This window comes from Haemorhous mexicanus, chromosome 8, assembly GCF_027477595.1.
Source record: "Haemorhous mexicanus isolate bHaeMex1 chromosome 8, bHaeMex1.pri, whole genome shotgun sequence".
NCBI classification, from domain to species: Eukaryota; Metazoa; Chordata; class Aves; order Passeriformes; family Fringillidae; genus Haemorhous; species Haemorhous mexicanus.
In genome coordinates this window covers 20,331,908-20,350,637 of record NC_082348.1, presented here as the reverse complement: position 1 = coordinate 20,350,637, position 18,730 = coordinate 20,331,908, and the positions used below count along the sequence as shown (strand labels likewise).

General features: G+C 36.5%; 1 protein-coding gene across 5 annotated transcripts in view; it reads left to right on the top strand.

The window, feature by feature from the left end:
- Window positions 1-18,730, top strand: part of LOC132330571 (neurabin-1-like) — a 41,601-nt gene that overhangs the window by 17,945 nt on the left and 4,926 nt on the right. For 4 of the 5 annotated variants that reach the window (XM_059853107.1, XM_059853106.1, XM_059853110.1 and 1 more), the window contains exons 8-17: window positions 307-360; window positions 2,189-2,418; window positions 4,480-4,576; window positions 4,684-4,873; window positions 5,672-5,823; window positions 6,626-6,959; window positions 9,253-9,337; window positions 9,917-9,988; window positions 10,440-10,635; window positions 14,969-15,085. In XM_059853107.1, coding sequence (XP_059709090.1) covers window positions 307-360; window positions 2,189-2,418; window positions 4,480-4,576; window positions 4,684-4,873; window positions 5,672-5,823; window positions 6,626-6,959; window positions 9,253-9,337; window positions 9,917-9,988; window positions 10,440-10,635; window positions 14,969-15,085 — 1,527 coding nt within the window. The remainder of the gene's footprint in view (window positions 1-306; window positions 361-2,188; window positions 2,419-4,479; window positions 4,577-4,683; window positions 4,874-5,671; window positions 5,824-6,625; window positions 6,960-9,252; window positions 9,338-9,916; window positions 9,989-10,439; window positions 10,636-14,968; window positions 15,086-18,730) is intronic. The other variant, XM_059853111.1, reaches the window with a different exon arrangement.

The following is an 18,730-nucleotide window of genomic DNA, read 5'->3' as shown; positions in this document are numbered from 1 at the left end:
TGCTGCCTTTTCATTACCCTGGCACATTGAAACCTTATAGTAATCTTTTCAGCTTAATGTACAGACAACAATGGGAGATTTTAGGGTGATTATGTCCTGGGGAACTTGTTTGAAGTTTGAGTAATTTTTAATTTTTTTGAAATAAAACTCATGATGACTTCTCCTGTAATTGACAGATAATTACGTTGACTTTATGCGACCTTAACAGTGGTTTGGGGAGAAAGGGAATAATGGCGAAATACTTAAAACTAACATTTTCAAATGTAATTTTGTGTGTGCTCATGCAGTTTTTTTCATCTGTTCCAGCTACAATTAAAACATGCAGTAACAGTAGCTGAAGTGAATCAACTGAAGGAGAAAGTAAGTTTTCAAAGAATATAATTATTGGTAGGGTTTTTTGTTGGGTGGTTTGTTTTGGGGGGGGGGGGGGGGTTTGTTTTGTTGTTATGGCTACTGATTTTACCAAGAATGGGCTGAATGCAAAAGGCAGCAATCAGTTTATGCCTCAGGCGCTCTCTACTTTATGCTGGACAGACATTTCTAAGCTGAAGAGCTATGCTCAAATTCAAAATAAAATAATAAAAAAGAAACCAAACAAGTAAAGCCCCAAAAGTCACATAAAACAAGTAAAAAAGCCTTCAAGTCTCCACTTTAAAATGAACACTTCAGTATTACTGCTTAGAGTAGCTGAATGCTGTGGAGAGCTGTATGAAACAGCTCATAAACAAATATGAGAACATTATCAGTGGATTGAACTTGTCTTATTTGAGAATAGACTTGGCCAGACAATTGTTTATGGCTGTCTTTCTGTTACCAGAAAGTTATTTCTGTTCTCCGCTTTCTCGCCTCAAATTTCTGACCTGGTCTGGGCAGAGAGTTTTTTCCAGTAGTTTTGGTTTTTGCTGAAGACTGGTTCAATGCCTCTGCTTATTCTGTGAAAATGTTTCTTGTTCTTTTTTGCTGGTTTTTCCACTGATGCAGATTTATACATGGCCTTTTTCTGAAAATACTGTGTTTGAGCAAGCAGCTTCTTTTCTTCCATTGCCCTTCTGTTTTGCCTTGCTCAGAAATGCATATCCTAGGACAACTTGCAGCACATTGCTGGGAACAGCAAGTGAAGAGGGCATAGCAACTTGCAGCACATTGCTGGGAGCGAGTGAGGAGGGCATAGTAGTTGCATATTGCATAGTAGTTGCAATAATTCTCAGTAGCAGTATCTGTTGAGGTATTTCATGCACTCTGTAATTTTTGAGGCAAGGCAGACAAAGCTACTTATGACAGTTCACTTTTTGATTTCTGACCATGCTCCTCCTCTTTCTAGTATTCTTGGTATGTGGCCCAACTGGATTGCACAAAAGTTGTTAAAAATGTTGGTGTTAGTACAACTTACGACCCTCTTTTTAAATTCAAGAAATTCTTGGTCCTTTCAACATCCTTGTTCCATTGGCAGGTGATCTTAACTGGCTTCCAAAGCAGTGATTTATTTCCTCAGTGGAAGTGGTGTCCCCAAAGAAGGAGGCATGGATAGACTAAGCTGTATCTTGCCTGTTCACTCCTCCAAGGGCTGGAGAGCTTCACATGTTAACATTGTCGTGTGTAGTGTGGTGCTCTCAAGCTGAAGGGGTGGCATCCCTTTCCTTTACTAAGGGAATATTTGGTGGTTTTGGACATTTGCTCAAGAAAAAGAAACTCTGTGCATGCCATCATTGATTAGGAAGACCAGTGTCATATGAAGTTACCAGGGAAGATCAGCTGGTCCTGTTATCTTTATTCAAAAAGCTGTTGGTAACAAAGTAGTGGGACAGGGAGCTTGTCTTATACAGGTTAAGATTCTTTATCTGCCGTTGTCTTTGAAGGTGTTCAAAGTAGGCTTCTCCAGAGATATTAAAATCTGGTGAGATCTTGAACAATGTAAGGTAATAATATAGATCTTGGTCATTTAATCTGTCTAGAAGGATGCAATACCAATGAGGAAGCAGTAAAAGACTCTTGGGTTTCAATTCTAAACTTGGTTAGATTGGTAAGGCTTGGAAGAGTTGATGTGATTACTTTAAAAGTTGTGTCCTGTTTTCGTATTACTGATAAGTATGTAATTATTATTAGCTATTCTCTACTTAAACATGTATCAACAACTGGTTTTTATTTCATCTTTTATTTGAATTAATTCATTAAGTATTAATCTATTCAGTTAAAAGTTGTTGAAGCAGAAAAAAACGAATGGAAATTTAATCGAGCCCAGCTACAGCAAAACCTGGATGAAAGCAAAGAGAAAATTAAAAAGTTAGAGAACTACTGGTTAGAGGCACAAAATTTATGCAAAACAGTAAATGAGCGTCTTAAAGAGACTCAAGAACAATGTGATTCCCTTGAAAAGAAATACAACAAGGCCAAGAAATTGCTTAAAGACTACCAACAAAAGTAAGTACCCCAAAATACCTGGTCTTTATTTATTACTTGTATGTTTTGTACAACTTGGGGAAAGCTGTCAGCAGTACCTAGGGGAATAGGATTTGTTTAGCACACTTTCTTTTCATTTATTAGAGTACAGGGAAGAAGTGGGCTACAAATGCTGAATTACTCCATTACATCACCAACTTCTGGAAAGGCTCTCTGAAAATCTTGCTGCTGATTTTGATTTATAGCTAAGGAAAAATTCTTTAATATTTCAATGACAACTTTTAAAAAAAAACTTAGTTTAAAAGCTGTAATGCATCTATTAGCATTTCAAGTAGCCCTTCCTTTTTTGGAAGGGCTACTTGAAATTTGATAAGTGTTAGGCAATACCTTCTACTCTTTGTGAAAAACCCTCAGCTTGGCTGACTTCAAGTTCCAGACAGAGTAGGCACCAAAGGATATTTCATAATAGCCAGATACATGTGATTTATTCTGAGTTAGTGAGATCTTGTAGGAGGAGTAAAAAGAATTTTGAGAGAAATTGAAAGTTTGGAGATTGTCACAGACATATTTTCTGAAAAATCATTTCATTAAGATCTTTTCTCCTGAGAAGATGGGAAACTTCAGCTTCTCTAGGTTTCGCTACTTTGGAATGTGATTTAGAGAATTGTTTGCTCAGCATATGAATTTTTTATTACTTGATGACCAATGACAACCACTTGTGTCAAGGCTGTGAGCAGTCACAAGATTTTATTATCATTCTATTCTTTTCTTTGCTAGCCTTGTGTTAAAATCTTTTCTTCTATTCTTTAGTATAGTTTAATATATAATTTTCTTTTAATATATATCATAAAATGATAAATCAGCCTTCTGAAACATAGAGTCAAGATTCTCATCTCTTCCCTCATCCTGGGACCCCTGTGTACACCACCACAGGTGATATGTATCTAGATCACTAAAATGGCAGCATGAAAAGAGTATCTTCAATCTGTTAAAGGATTTGGGTTTTTTAGTAGAAGTACTATTATTTATTAGATACATTTGTGGGGGACTCCATCACTGTTATGTGGTAGTGTCTAATTGTTCTATGATCTTTCCTCTTAGCTAAAGAGGAGGTAATTGCAGAATATTTATAGATGTGTCCTGATAACACAGAGCAAAGCTGTTGTTTTTGGTAGTTGCTGTAAACGTATAATACTCTTGTTCCCAGTTTCTCCACTTGCTACTTACTTTTAAAGGCAATTTATTATGATCTTTTGCTCTGTGGTCCGCCTCCAGAAGTGTTACTTTTCACAGTACGTTTTTGTGCTGTTTGGTGAGCTTTTTAAAGGTCTCCTTTCCCCTCTCCTCCCAAGCTTATCCACATGGAAGTTCAAAAGTACGTGAAGATGACTGCTAACATGCTACTTTCCATTCCCTCGCTGTTCAGCCAATTCCCATTACTCATTTGAATGTCCCTGAAGCTTTTGCATCTGTTGTAGATGTTTTATGCTTATTTTCTGGTTTTGTATGTCATTCCATATGATGCAGGCAAAAACAGCTTTTATTTTTGTTACCTTCTTGTAGTTATTGTTTCTTTTTTGTAAAACCCAGCCATTGCAGTTGCTTTAGGATGAACCAAGTAGAAACTTGAAATGCAATTTAATTTTCTGCAAAGAATTTTGCCATAGCTTTTGGAAGAAAAATATACTGTGTGTGCATGTATCTTTGTGGAAGAGAGTAAGCTGTAGTGATTGGAGTTGTGCATGTATTTCAGGCTTAAATACATATGCAACTTGCCTCTTTTAAAATGAGAGATGGTTGTAACTTTGCAGAAAAAGTGTTGCCATGCATCCTTTTTCTGTCCAGAGTAAGTCACAATCATCTGTATTATCTTTTGAAGACAGTAGAAGCATACAAATAAATACGTCATTTTTTGACATTTCAAGATTAATGAATCAGTTATACCTTGCAGACTGATTTTTGTCACCATTCACTAATGGAATGCTTTTTAGTAAATGCAGTTGTGCATATTTCTATTTAACATATTTTTCTACATTTCTGTATATTACTACTTCATAGACATGTATATATTTCTTTCACCAGAGAAATAGAATTTATGAAGAAAGAAGAAGATCATTCAAAGCTACTTGAAGAGAGAGACCAGAAGTATGCAGAACAACTGAAAATATATCAGGAAAAAGTAAAGCAGTATTATATTTTAAAATAAACTTCTGCATTCTTGGAGAATATAATTCTATAATTCTTCTTTATTTCTTGTATCTCACTTTTGAATTTTAATTCTTGTAGATTTCAGAGCTCGAAAATAAATTGAAAGCATATGAGAAAATGCCTTATATGTTTGAAGGTGGCAGTTTATTGGAAGATGGCTGTCAGAGTCCAGACCAATCTCATGAACAGTCAAAGATAAAAGAAGACAATGAAAAAGAAATCAAATCAATAGAAGAAAGAATAAATTCTTTAGATGTGCTGATTTCTGGTAAATAGATTGTAGTATTTTTTTATTTGCACTTAAGGAAAATTAGGAGGAGTTATATGTATAGTGTTTTTTTTGTTGTTAAGGGACGTGAAGTGTTTGCTGTTTCTTACTAATTGGGTAAATGTTTTAGCTGAGTCAGTGTGGATACTTAGGTTCCCACAGCATTTTCAGTATAGCTGTAATGTATTTCTTAAGTGTTGTAGGAAAGAGGTACATGGCGAGACAACTATTTTTATTGTTCTTCACCAACAGATTCTCTAGTGGGACTCAAACACTGAGATATGTCAGTTAAAATCCCATTTATTTCAAGTTGTAATTTGCAGTAAACTTGCTGTGATTTTTTTGTCTCGTAACTTTATGCACAGAATGTTATGAAATACCAGATGGAAATTCAAATGAGAATGAAATTTTTAAAATATTTGGTAAATTCTTACTTCGTAAAGAGCTTCTATACTAAAGAATGATGTTAGGAAAGCACATCTGGGGCACAAATTTTCATCTATTTGAGAACAGAATTCAGTTTTCAATCCATAGGGATGATATTCTGTTGGATTTTATTACTTTTTTAATTGAAGAAGTTGGGTAAAAGTATATTTCAAATTAAATAGAAATTGATATTGCAATGTGTAAAATAGTGTAGTATAATATAAAAAGTATTTTCTTACAGTAATGGTTAATAGGTAGAATAATTCTGACTTAGATTCTGACTATTTTTCTGGACAGCGGGTTGCTGAACTTGCCTACCAGTTTTTGCTGGGGTTTTTCTTTGCTTTTCTGAAAAGTATGTTTTTGTTGCAGATTTTGATGCTTTTGTTGGGGATACTCCCAGATTAGACACCAGTGCCCACAAAGCAAAAGCTCAGCTTGCTTTGAAAGTAAAGCGCCAGCCACCTTCTCGGTCAAAGCTGAAAGAATCGCTTGGGGGTGGACAACAGACTGCAAGTCTGCAGGTACTGACACTGATGATCATGTGCTCTGGATACTGACCATGTGTTGAGTTTTATCTGTATTTGCAATTGTAAGTGTCCTCCATGCTTCATTCAGGCTGTGCCAAAGCATCCTAGTTTCATGCTGCATCAAATGAAAAAACCTTTTAGGGTTCATGGCATACATGGGAACTTTGGTGTGTTTTTGTGGCACAGGTAATTTGAGGCTAGCAAAGAACTATGTGAGCTTGTTCTGTGCTACTTCTGCTTGCTGAAAGATTTTGATACAGTGATAGGTTGTGAAATACACTAATTTGTTATGCCTTCATCTGGAACAAGTTAGTTACCAAATTTCTTCAAAAACTAAAGAGTTCTGAAATGCTTCATTATTCCATAAGTCATCGTTTGAGTTCACAAGAAGTGTGCCAGTAAAGTGTTCTCATGTTTCTGGAAGACAACTGAAGAATTGAGGTATAGATAGGCAATATATGAGAGAGCCTGTCATAAAAGGAAGACACTGAACTAATTCAGTGAGACTGAAAACTGGCTGCATTGAATTGGAATGACTAACGTGTACCAGAACATTTCTGATTTGGCTAGAAAAAGTTTACTTGGGATGTGCAGAAAGGTATTTACAGAGGTGGGTAACAGCCTCTAAAATCAGATTTGTTTGACTCAGATGGTATCCACAAGTATGTAAGTTTAGAAAGTTCCTGAGCTGTGGAAATTTGCTTAGCACATCCTTCCACCCTGGTAAAGGAACAGCCAATAAATGAGTATATGTCATGTTTATCAAGTTTAAAATAAACTTTCAAATTTTTTGAAGGATGAAGATTCAGAAGACCATGTTCTCAACAGAGAATCTTTCACCATGTACCTAACTAAGACCTTAGAAACAAGTGAAAAATTACCTGTCCCATGCCTGGATGACACAGATCGAAAGAGTGAAAAGCCTGAGAAAAGAGAAAGCACAGAAAGTCCTCTAGAGTCAAGTCCTTCTATTTCCACCCACTCCTCTCCAGTACACAAACCAAACAAAGAAAATAGCACAGCCACCACTCGTTCACCTCCTCCTGAAGGGATGACTCCAAATTCTCCTCCCGGGTATCTCAAGAATGTTAAGCAAAAAGATGCAAAAGGGAAAGGGAAAGAAGCCAAGGGTAAGACTTATGGGTTTATTATTATTTTAATTCTTCAGGATTGAAGTTTTACAAATTTTAGATGCAATCAGTAAAGGTCCTAATACATTTTTGCAAAACACTAGCCTCAAAAGTGGCAATGTGTTGGGGAGTGAGTCTGATGGATTTCCTGATTCCCAGAAAAATTCGTTGTTGGCTTTGTGCTTCCAGACATTATGCAGTGTTTAAACAGGATACAGATTCTGAGAATTGTGGGAATTACCGCATTACTCATCATGCCCTCTTAGGATATTTGTCACTAGAAGAAGGTTAAAGGCATTATAATCAGCCTAGTCACTACTAGTCATTATTTGGTAGGAATAGTTGGCATTTTTCTTATGAATAATTGAAAATTAATCTAATATAATCTTTCAAATGTTTGTATTTTCTGTAATCGGCTAGTACAAATGTATAAAGACAGATTACTTGCTGTCTTTGCCCTACAGCTCAGACAAAACCATTCTTTTAATACCCTGAAACAGGATTTGTTTTGTACTGTCCTTATTGTGTATGTGTCTATAAAGACTCAAACAAAAATAGTCTGAAACAAACCCCACTTATTAAGACACATACCTAATACATCTGTGATTTTGCTTTCTTTTCTACAGTTTTTTTGTGATGGCAGAAGTATTGTAAACTTTTGTTTTTGTAAATTGGCTATGGAATTGCTAATTAATGCAGTACTTGAGGATTGGTATTGAAAGCTTGCTTTTTGTGAACAAAATGACACTAAATACTGTTTCTGCTAGCTTGTTGCTTTCTAACTGTATTTAAATGTTTGGCTATTATTTTATTGAATTAATCCTTTCTATTACCTTTTCATCCATTCATTTATCAGTCTGTATTTTAACCTACTGTGCCATGTTTAAGAAATTCTCTTTCCTTAAAATACTGCCTCTGGAAATAGAGGTGGAAACAAATGTCAGTATTAAAAGTAATTCTTCTGATTTTGTATTCAAGTTGATAGGAAAAAGAACCATATTAACTGTAGTTATCATTTGTTGGATGTTATATATTTAGAAAGAGTGCTTAACTAATTAGCTAAAGTTTTAATGTTCATCAGAAACTACTGATTAGATATGCAGAAAAAAAGGGGAAAACTCTTGACTATCCTGACTGTCAGGTATGTAAGCTTTGAGGTAATCCATCCTGAAATATATAATGGTTATCTGCTGATGGAGTGATGGGTAGTTGACCTCAGTTTTTTGTACTAAACAGGATTTTTGGTTTTTATGGTCTTTGAAGGAGTCTGTATATATCATGTCAGAAGTTGTTTTGAAGGTAGAGCTTAAAATTTACTTTGTTTCTCAAAATGTGAACTGCATCTCTTTCACAGGTAGCTAAGTTAGGAAACACCTGATTTGTAACACAAAGTGTATTTCAATTATTTTTTAAAAATATATTAGCCTGAGAATTTAAAAGCAAGTACATTTAGGACTTGCAGTAATCTGTCACAGTCCAATGAGAGGAAGTCGTGTGGTTCTTGTCACCTAATTTTGCATAATAATTGAGAAGTTGGTACTGCTTCCTTTGGCAAAAAAATGGGTCCTAAGAGATTGTATTCCAGTTACAAGAGCCTTAGAGGAGCTTCAAAGTCCCAGCTGTTTCTTCAGGATAGCCACAGTTTGCATGCCATTTCCAGTAAACTCAGCTGGTCAGGAGCTGCCTGCTCTCCAGGTACTGACCATCATGTTGGTTAGGCACACCTTCTGGAGCTGGCAGCTTGTGTATGTAGCCCAGGTTTGCAGCAGCTGGCCTGGACTAGCTACTGACCAAAAATAATACTAGAGGAGCATCTGTAATACTTCAAGAGTAATAAAGAAATACTAAATGTTATATCTTATACTGGTTATGTGGTTGTGTTTTGAAGTTGATGTTTTGCAAAAGAAAGAGGTACTTTTTTCTAAACCTGACATAAAGTAACTTTTGTATGCAATTCATTAGAGCAAAATACTGTGGTAATTTTTACCTTTCTGTAGACTATTTAGAATTACTCTTTATCAGAAGGAATACTTTTGAGTAGTTGTCAGCAACTGTTATGTTGCCATTTTTTAATGGCTGGTACAGACAGAATGATGGGAAGATGCCACAGGAAATAACTTAGGCTGGCTGATATGGCTATAGTATTTTCAGTTATTATCTGTGTGCAGGAATGGGATTTTTAACACTGACACCCAGGTCTTAGTATCTGACTTACAAGCTTCATCATCAGTAGCTGTAAATTGCAGGTATTTTCACAACAACATTTTTATTTTTCATCTCTCTATAAAAACAGAAGAAAGGAAAAATGAAGACAGGCCGGCAGAAACAAGTGAAGTAGTTCCATCAGGGAAGTCCAAAAGGAGATTTCCAGATTTTGGGTGAGATTTTACATGTGTTCCTTTGGAAATAAGTTTTGTTCTGGGTTTTTTTTAAGAATATTATGTTCTCTAAGTAAAACAGTGTTGAAGAGTCTAGTAATGCTACTTCATAACACTTTTGAAGATGGGGTAAAGCTTGTTGAAGCCAGCTGACATTAAAGACAGACTGGTACTGCAATAAATGCATCATAGTGTATAACATAAAAATTAGCTGATTTCACACACTGGTAATACAGCTAGTGGCTTTGCCCAAGTTGCTGTGCATTGCTTAGGAGCATTAATGTAGCAGTAAAACTGTGGTTTTCCTCCTTGTTATATCCACTATATGCTAGGCTTCTTTAGGCATTTTCTGTATTTGTTTTGGTTAGCTGTGGCTCTGAAAGGGTACTCTCATGATTTTTAAAGAGAATATGGGTGCCAGAACTTCTTAAATTGCATGCATAATCTGAAAAATTATGCTTTGTGTAACAGTATAAATGTGGTTTTTTGTAACTGTTGAAGTCAAGATGAAAACTAACTGTCTGATTTAAAGAAATGTAAATGTGAGTGCTTTATGAAATTTGTGTTTTTTCACTTCAGTGGATTGCGGAAATCTGGGGGCAAGGGTAAGAAGCAAGAAAAAGAAAATCTGCGAGGTTCTCTGGATAGCAGGTAGTTCTTTTGTTAGTTTATATGTATATGCTGCATGCCTAAAATTTGTAACCTAAGGACTTCTTGAAAACTTAAAGTACATTCTTGTATAACAGTGGCAAAATTCTGTGAAGATTTAATGATACAGAGATGAACTTCTAATCTCACAGAAGAGTAGAGGAGACAACCTTAAAACTGTATTTTGCTTAGGAAGATGAATGTTGAGTAAATTAAGTTAGCAATTACTTGAAATTATTAAATTGTGTGAAATACTGCAAAAATTTGGGTTGTTATATAACTCATAATTTTGCATGGATATTTAAAGGCAAGTATCAATTGTGCTATGAAACTGGTAAAAATGTGGTGTAGTTTGAGTTTGTTCTTGTTTTTAACAGGATGTTTGTGTGTTTGAGAGGTGGGATGCAGTGTTTTGCTGCTGTTATTTAAACAAAATTTCATTTGCTTATCTCAGAGGTTCCCGAGAACTTTTGGATGACTCTGGCAACAATCTATTTGCATCAGATTCAGATTCCCCTGTTCCTACTTGCATGCCTTTCTCTTGGTTTGGAGACAGCCACAAAGAGCCTCAGGTTTCAAGTAGCAGTCTGCAGGTTACTCAGAGTGGGCAGGATGGTTGTGAGCACGGTCAAGACAAGAACAGAAGCAAGGTAAAGATGACTAATTTATGCTTTGAATGTTTAAGTGTTGCATTTTGATAAAGTAAAAATATCAGTGGTTAGTGTGTGGAAGCCTAATGACTTAATCCTTTACCACATCACCTCTACAAACATTGCTGGAGAAGTTTGAGATACTACAGCTCTTACAAGCAGGAATTGTGTGAGTGTTCCTGTTTCCTCTTTCACTTGAAGCATCAGTAGAGGCTGTTCAGGCTGAAGTAGCATCTAAGGAGGAATCACAGGGCATGTTTTTTCGCTGGTTGGTAATTCTAAAAGTAATGCTAGTTTCAGGAAAGCATACTTTTAGAGGTCTAATCTGTTTTCCAGACTAGTTCATGGAGGAATTGTGCATAAATAGAGGTCAGCTGTCCAAACAGTTGGCCAGCCAGTTCTTACTGTACTGGAATGTAGGATTGGAGCACCAGACTGGTGGAGGAAGATAGTATCCTACTTTTCATTAACACATACAGTATTAAAAGCCAAGAAACACATCTATAGAACACTGTCTCCCAGGCTTTGGAGTAGCTAATAATCTAATAATTTAGAGCCTTTTAACCAGATCTTGAGGCTGAGGCTACACAGTTCAGTCTTTAACCATAGTTACCATCTTAACAGTTTAAACTATTTGAAAGAAACAGCTTTAGAAACTAAAAGGTGTCATATGTGTGCTGTCTGAATATTTGGTAAAACTTTTTTCAATTTAACACTGTTCCCAGCAATTTTACAGACTGTGTTCTCATTTCCTTTGGATTTTGTCAAATTTATTATTATTCTTGGGTTTCACACTTTTTCTTCACTTTGGATGGCTAAAATACCCTTTCATGTATTGGTTTTCTTCTGTGCTGTTAGAAAGAAATGAGTTGTATATATGGAAGAGAAACTTGCCAGGTTGTAGTCCATGAAGTCACTGATATTTTGCAGAGATTGCAGATAACAAGTTTGCTTTCCATGTTTCCAGACGGTGATTGCACTAAAACGCTGTTGTAATACCTTTTTTTAAATACTTTGTTTCACTAGTGTAAATCTAGTCCCTGTGATGGTAGTAAATTGTCTGCATCCATAATTTTTTAAAAGTACAGAAAGTGGTTTTAGAACTATACAATCCTTATTATAACACAGGGACTTAGTAGGAATTTTTTTAATCTCTGAAGTAGAACAGTACTTCACAAAATGCTTCCCAGTGTGCATCAGTCTTGTGTATTTACAGCTCCTGCATTGGTTGCTTCTCTTGGAGCCTGCATTGGCCAAAAGATGTTTCTGTAAATAACCCAAGAATTTGGAAGGTATATGAATATACTTGGGTACAATTTTTGATTAAATAGGAATGGTCTCTTAATGGACTGGTCTCTTGATAGGCTGCAGTTGGTCTCCTAATAGGCTGTAGCAAAGCCATGAGGAGGTGTTTCCTGTATAGATGAGCAATCACTGGGTTTATCTTTCAAAGTCATTGATTCAGAGGAATCCATTGGTCCCCTCTTCATTGCTCCTTTCTATCTGTTTTGAATAATTTTTGTAAGCATAGTAAAAGTCCCACTGCTGCATTTCTACTGTAAGCACCCAGAATGTGCTTAAGCAGCTCCAAAATTTTCATATACCTACCATACACACCTACTTTTGGCAATCAAAAAGTTACATATGTTACCAGATTGAATGCTCTCTTCCTTTCCACATTGTTCTGAAGTAATAGTCTTTTCTTCTTACTGAACTATACTTCCCAAGATGATTGCTGTTTCAACCTTCCAGCTGGTTTCTTGCCTACTGGTTTGAGGTTTTTTGTTTCCTTCTCATGCTCCAGTATGTAATTGTTGTTTGCTGCTCTCTTCCTTAGTTCCAGTTACAAACTAGCAGCTGGAAGATTATGCAAGTCTCCAGCTATATTTGTGCTTTGTAAAATGGTAGAAAGCTGATCCTGTTGAAGAACAGATTCTCATACATTCATTAATCATAAAATCATACTTCTCCCCTCCAAAGTCAGGCTGTTTTCACTTTGCAATGTTTGGGGTCTTTTGTAAACATGGTAATGTGACAGTGGTTTCTTCTTCAAATGAATGACTAATTGTTGTAGATCTGAACTTAGGGTTGATAATTACATTTGTACAGTAGCAAGGCTTTGGCTTGTTTTGCTGTGAAAAGACATTAAAACTGACAAAGAAATGGGCTTGACCACTCAGAAGTGAGTCTTGTTACTAAAACAATCTAAAAGCAAGGGACAAAGTCATCTTCCCAGAATTCAAGGGAAGAATACTCCTTTTTGTTGATATGAACTCAAAACTTATAAATAAAGCAATATATTATAAATCTAGCAATAGCATTTATTCCTTTTATGTTTGTAGTATCCTATGTGATCATGTGCCAGCATTTCTTAAACAGGAGGTAAAAGTAGAAAGTCTAAAATAAGAACTTTGTCATGTAAAAAATCTCTGTGGAACTGAGTCCTTTGCATTGTGTGTAATTTTTGTAGTTGTGTTTTAGCATTGATGATGCAAGCAACATAATTACATTCCTTATTACCTGGTTTCTGGTTTTGCAGAATTTGCCTCTGAAAGTTACTACACTTGAAATGTTTTTACTTTCTTAAAATGGTTTGTTCAGAATTTAGTTTTAAACTTACAGGTTGACAAAATAGTGAGTCAACTTCTTGATCCTTGTGAAAACAAAAACACAGGAACTAAAAACCTGTGTGCTTCCAGACAGTCTTAAATTAGTCCCTTGATGTAAATCTGTCCCATTCTCTGATACAATACACACACATACATAGTGTTCATACTCATTGTTTTTCCAGAATACTCCTTAGCTTCTGTAAGCCTGTGTGCAGTCTTTCATTTCCAGTGCAAGGAAGAACAGAGTGGTATAAACTATATCCTAATACCTTAAATGATAGGAAGCATAGCTATAAAACCTCTTCTGTCCAAATTCTGTACTCCTCAAGAGTCAAATATCTTTGCAACTGTCGCTAAATGCTTAGAAGAAAATTATTCCTATAAACTCATTAGGAACAGGGGGAGGAGAAAACATTACAACTGGTGCTCAGATGCTTTACTTTTGGCTATGTTTTTATTATTGTATCTTTTAGTCTCGTTTAATCTGAGTTTTTCTTGATTTTCTCTCTAAAAGTAGAAAGAGTGAACTGAGGGCAGCTAAAAGAAAAGTTATTAAATAGATTTTCAGTTTGGGTCGAAGTTAAATTGAGAATAAGTTGATGAAAAAGTATTCAGTTGTTTCTGGTAATAATTTTTACATCTAAAAGACTAAAGAAGACCTAAAATTTAATGTAATTAATAAAATAATCTACATGGTAAATGGAACACCATTTCTCAGTCAAGAAAAGTACTACACAGAGGTAGCAGGAAAACTCAAGTTGTGGGGGTTTTATGTTTGTTGTGTTGTGGTGGTGATGATGGCTTTTTTCTTGAGCTTTGGTGTGGTGTTTTTCAGGCTGAAAATGTGTATCAATAATTTAGAGTATAAGGGAGTGCACTTACAAAACAAAAATAGGATAATCCAAGAAACTGAGAGTTCAGGTGAAATTGAAATCAGAACAAAAATACAGAAGTGCTTAATGAAGGTAACTGCAAAAAAGTAGTTCTCTTACACAAGCATAACTAACTGAAGAAAAATATCCTTTAGATCAGCTTCATTTAACATCTCAGGTTATTTATGCACATAGGGATGTGGTATGGCATCCTTACAAAGTGTAATTAGTTGATTAGAGACTTAGAGAACATTAGAGAAAAAAAATACTGGTAAATAATTACTTACTGTTTGTAGGCAGCAAAGAGCAGTGCTGGGACATAAATTTTTAGAAAGGCAAAAGAGGCATGTTTTTGGCAGAATTATTTTTCACTCACTAACGGAAAATATTTTCAAGGTCAAAATCTGAGTTGGAAATAGAGGGAATCCACAGAGCCCTACCTTCTGAAACACATCCATAGTGTTTGTGGAGGTTTCAGTTTAATGAAAGTTCATCATTCATAAGTCCAACAAATGCATTTTAAATTGCTTCTCCCACAGTGTGGTATGCCTGCTGAAAAAGTAACTGATGCACGTCCTTGTGTATTCTAACATTTCAGGTTATGACTGATTCTCTGCACAAGTTGCTCTTATTGGGGATATTGCTTTAAATTTGTTACTGCGTTTCTGAATTCAGAAGTTTAACAAAAAACATGTCACATGCTTGATATAGTTAGTACATTTCATATGTGTTCTAAAGGTAACTGAGTCAAACTATTTTTTTTAACCAAAAATCAGAATTATTAGAATGTCACCTAACGACCTGCTTTTCCAAGAAGTGAGTTAATAAAACATTATTTCCACTTGTTTGCAGAGTAGAATTGTCATAGATGATACATACCATAGCAAGCCAAGTTGTGAACTTTCAGGGTTAGTGACAGAACCAAATCTGTCAGGTCGTTCACACACTTTAACCTTCTCTTCAAATGAGGTGAGTTTCAAAGTGTGTATATGTGTGTTGTTGATGTTGTTGTTCACACTACAGCATGTTTAATAGAAACAGATGTGTGTAATGTGAAACTAGATGGCTGTTCCATATTTGAATGTTGAAGAGCCCTATAAAGAAGCTGTTAAATGAACTGAGGACATGCACTAGTGGATGACAGATCAGCCTGTGTGCTCTGAGCCTAGTTACATCATAAAAATTGGAATGAACTCACTGATCAAATAGAAGATTTTAGTTTTAAATATAATGCTGTTCTGTTCCACTAATTTAAAGCCACTGCCTGGGTGAATGAAAACTGCAACATTTTTGACCTCGCCTTCACATCTTCTGCAGGTTTGTTTTACGATAAAATTTCATATCAATAAAAACAAAGGTAAAAAGTCAGAAAATATGGGGGTTCTGATATATGGGTAGAAATTAGACACCTGAAAGTGTGTTCATTCTCCTGGAGAACTAATTCCTGTGGCTACAGGTGAAACCCCAAGTCCACACTTTGGTAGTGTTCTGAGAGACTGTCTCTTTTGGTGTTTGACTGATGGATATCTTAATAAATTAAATCCTTTAGTTTAGGAAAACTAAAAGCATTAAAAACAGAGCATCATTATCTTAGGTAAAATGAATGAGAGGGCTTGCCAGACGGGTGGTTCATTAATGTGGTGGGATTTTTATTAGCTGTCTTAAGTCTGTTATTGGTGAAAAACTATTAATATCCCAGTAATATGGAGAAAGTCAGCACAGTCTTACAAACAATGTTATAAATTCACTGACATAAAAATCTGAGGTGTCAAAAATCATATTTACAGGTTGCAGTAGTGGATTAAGTTTTTGCAGGTTTTTTTTTTTTTTTTGAGATAATTGTCTTAGTTCTAATGAATACCAGAGGAACTGCAGTTAATAATCTATCTTTGCAAGTACTCCCTGCAGTTTTTTGAATGGAATACTTAATGAATGGAATGTGTGTTTCTAAAAACTTTCAAGGAATATAAATTGTAAGGCTTTATTAAAGATGTCTTCTTGAATATTGTTCTTTGATCAGTATTACAAACTTTCAGTAAACTTTGGATTCTAAAACTAAAATGAAAGCAGTTTATGACTAATTGTCCATGTGTAACGTGATGATTCAAGCCTCTTTTTATTATAGATGAGTTCCAGTGTTCTGTCTAGTTCATGTCTCTTATTGTCCTGGTTTTGCTTGACCAGTGAAAGCTGTTTGTATCTTTTCAGTAATTACATTGAATATCAAGGGTCTACTCTGAGAAAAACAAGGAACAAACTCTGAACTGTTTCCTCATTCGGAAGCAGTGTGTGTGAAGAAAAATACACAGTTTTGTTCTTTGAGGTTTTTTAAAGTTTATAGTCTAGGTCTGGGAAAAGTAATCAGTCTTAGAGCAGTTTAGGGTATTTCAAATCACAGAATTGATGAGGTTGGAAAAGACCTCTGAGATCATCAAGTCCAGCCTAGGACTGGACTTGAACACCACTTTGTCAACTAGACCCATGGCACTGAGTGCCATGTTCAGTCTTTCCTTAAACACCTCCAGGGACAGTGACTCCACCACCTCCCTGGGTCGTCCATTCCAATGTTTAATCACCCTTGCCATGAAGAAAGTCTTCCTGATGTTCAACCTGAATCTTACCTGGCTAGCTGAAGACTATGTCCTCTTGTCACTGGGTGCCTGGGAGAGGAGGCTGGCCCCCCACCTGGCTACACCCTCCTTCCATTGAGTTGTAGAGAGTGATAAGATCCCCTTGAGTATCCTCCAGGCTAAACACTCACAGATCACTCAGCTGCTCCTCATGGGCTTTGTGCTCCACAGCCTTCACCAGCTTCAGTGCCCTTCTCTGGACCTGTTCCAGCACCTCAATGCCCTTTCTGAACTGAGAGGCCCAGAACTGGACACAGCACTAGAGATGTGACTTCACCAGTGCCGAGTATGTGACAATCACTGTCCTGGTCCTGCTGTCACACTATTCCTGATACAGGCCAGGATGCCATTGGCTTTCTTGGCCACCTGGGCATGCACTGGCTCATGTTCAGCTGCTGTCTACCAACACCCCAAGCCCTTTCCTCTGGGCCACTTTCCAGCCACTCTGCCCCCAGCCTGTAGCACTGCAGGAGGCTGTTGTGGCCCATTTGTAGGACCCAGCACTTGGTCATGTTGAACCTCATGCTCTTGGTCTGGCCCATCCATCCAGCCTGTCCAGGTCCCTCTGCAGGGCTTTCCTACCCTCCAACAGATCGACATTCACACCTAACTTTGTGTTGTCCACAAATTTACTGAGGGTACACTCAATCCCTTCATTCAAATCACTATTAATAAAAATACTGAACAGGATCCTTAACTTAAGCTCTTACTAATTTCTGCCTGATAGTTGTTGTCCAGATGGGTTCATAAGTATGCAGCAGGAGTTGTGCTAGCCAGTGTAACTCCCGCTTTCAGAGGAGTGGACTGTTGCACACTGCCTTATAAGTCCTGGAGTTTTTGGGAAACTGGAGATGGAAACACCTCTTTGAGACCTAGCTAGGGACAGCACTGAGGAGTCTGCCTCTGCTGGCCAGGTGCTCACAGGCAGTTTGGGCACATGACTGCCTGGTGAGAGTTCAGCCAGCTAGTTAGAGCAGAGGCACTTCACTCACAGATGGTTAGCAAGCTAGCTGGGTAATCCTTCTAATGTTCCTAATATGTTAAATGGTGTGATGGCAGTGGTGTTTTCTTGGGCTTTATATTTTTATCTCCAGAGCCTTTATTTGCTTTCTGAGTCACATGCATTTTTATGCAGGAGCACATGGCTTTCTCATGCTTCCATACCTTAGTAGTTTTAGTTCTGCTTTCTGAATTTGCAGCTGATCTCTTTCTTGTGTGTGTAGTGGCTGTTTTGGGGACTCTTAACTTCAGTGTACAAACACAGCTTGGCATGTTCCTTCTGCCTCTAAATGGACATTTGAGGAAAAAAAAAAGATGCAGAGGTATTATTTAATGACCAATAAGCCTTATTCAAAAATTGGTGTTCTTCATCTTATTCTACAGTTTTCATTTTCCTGTATTCTGAAAAATAGCCACAGGTGCTTTCCCTAGTATAATAGTGAAAAATTCAAATTTTATAGTATTAAATATCTGTGAGGAGATGATGTCTGTGTTTTAACACAGATTCAGATGTTGCTGCAACTTCTGGTTTTAGGGTTCTGTCTTTACCAGTATGAAGTAAAAGGAGTTTGTTAGCAGTTGATGATGCTGAAGCTGCAATTCATAGCTGAGCCTGGAGACTCCTCCATAGTGCAGTCTGTTAGATGCTCTAATCTGTGCTGCTGGGACAAATTGGTTTAGAGAGCCTTCGAGATTCTGTCAGAGGACAGCAGTTCTCTGACAAAATGAAAGAATCAGAGTCTCTTTCTTTTTTGGACAAGAATACATCTTCAGGTACTTTAACCCTGAAATTACAGAAGGGAAGTTCTCGGCATGGCTTGCAAAGATTCAGCAAATCTAGAGTGAGTTCTAACTGGAATTAAACACTTCACACATTTTTTCATGTAAAGGAGATATATAGATAGATACACACCCCCACCTCAAATGATAAAAGTACATAGATATATTAAAAAATATGTATGTGACAGCAATATATTTTAGTATT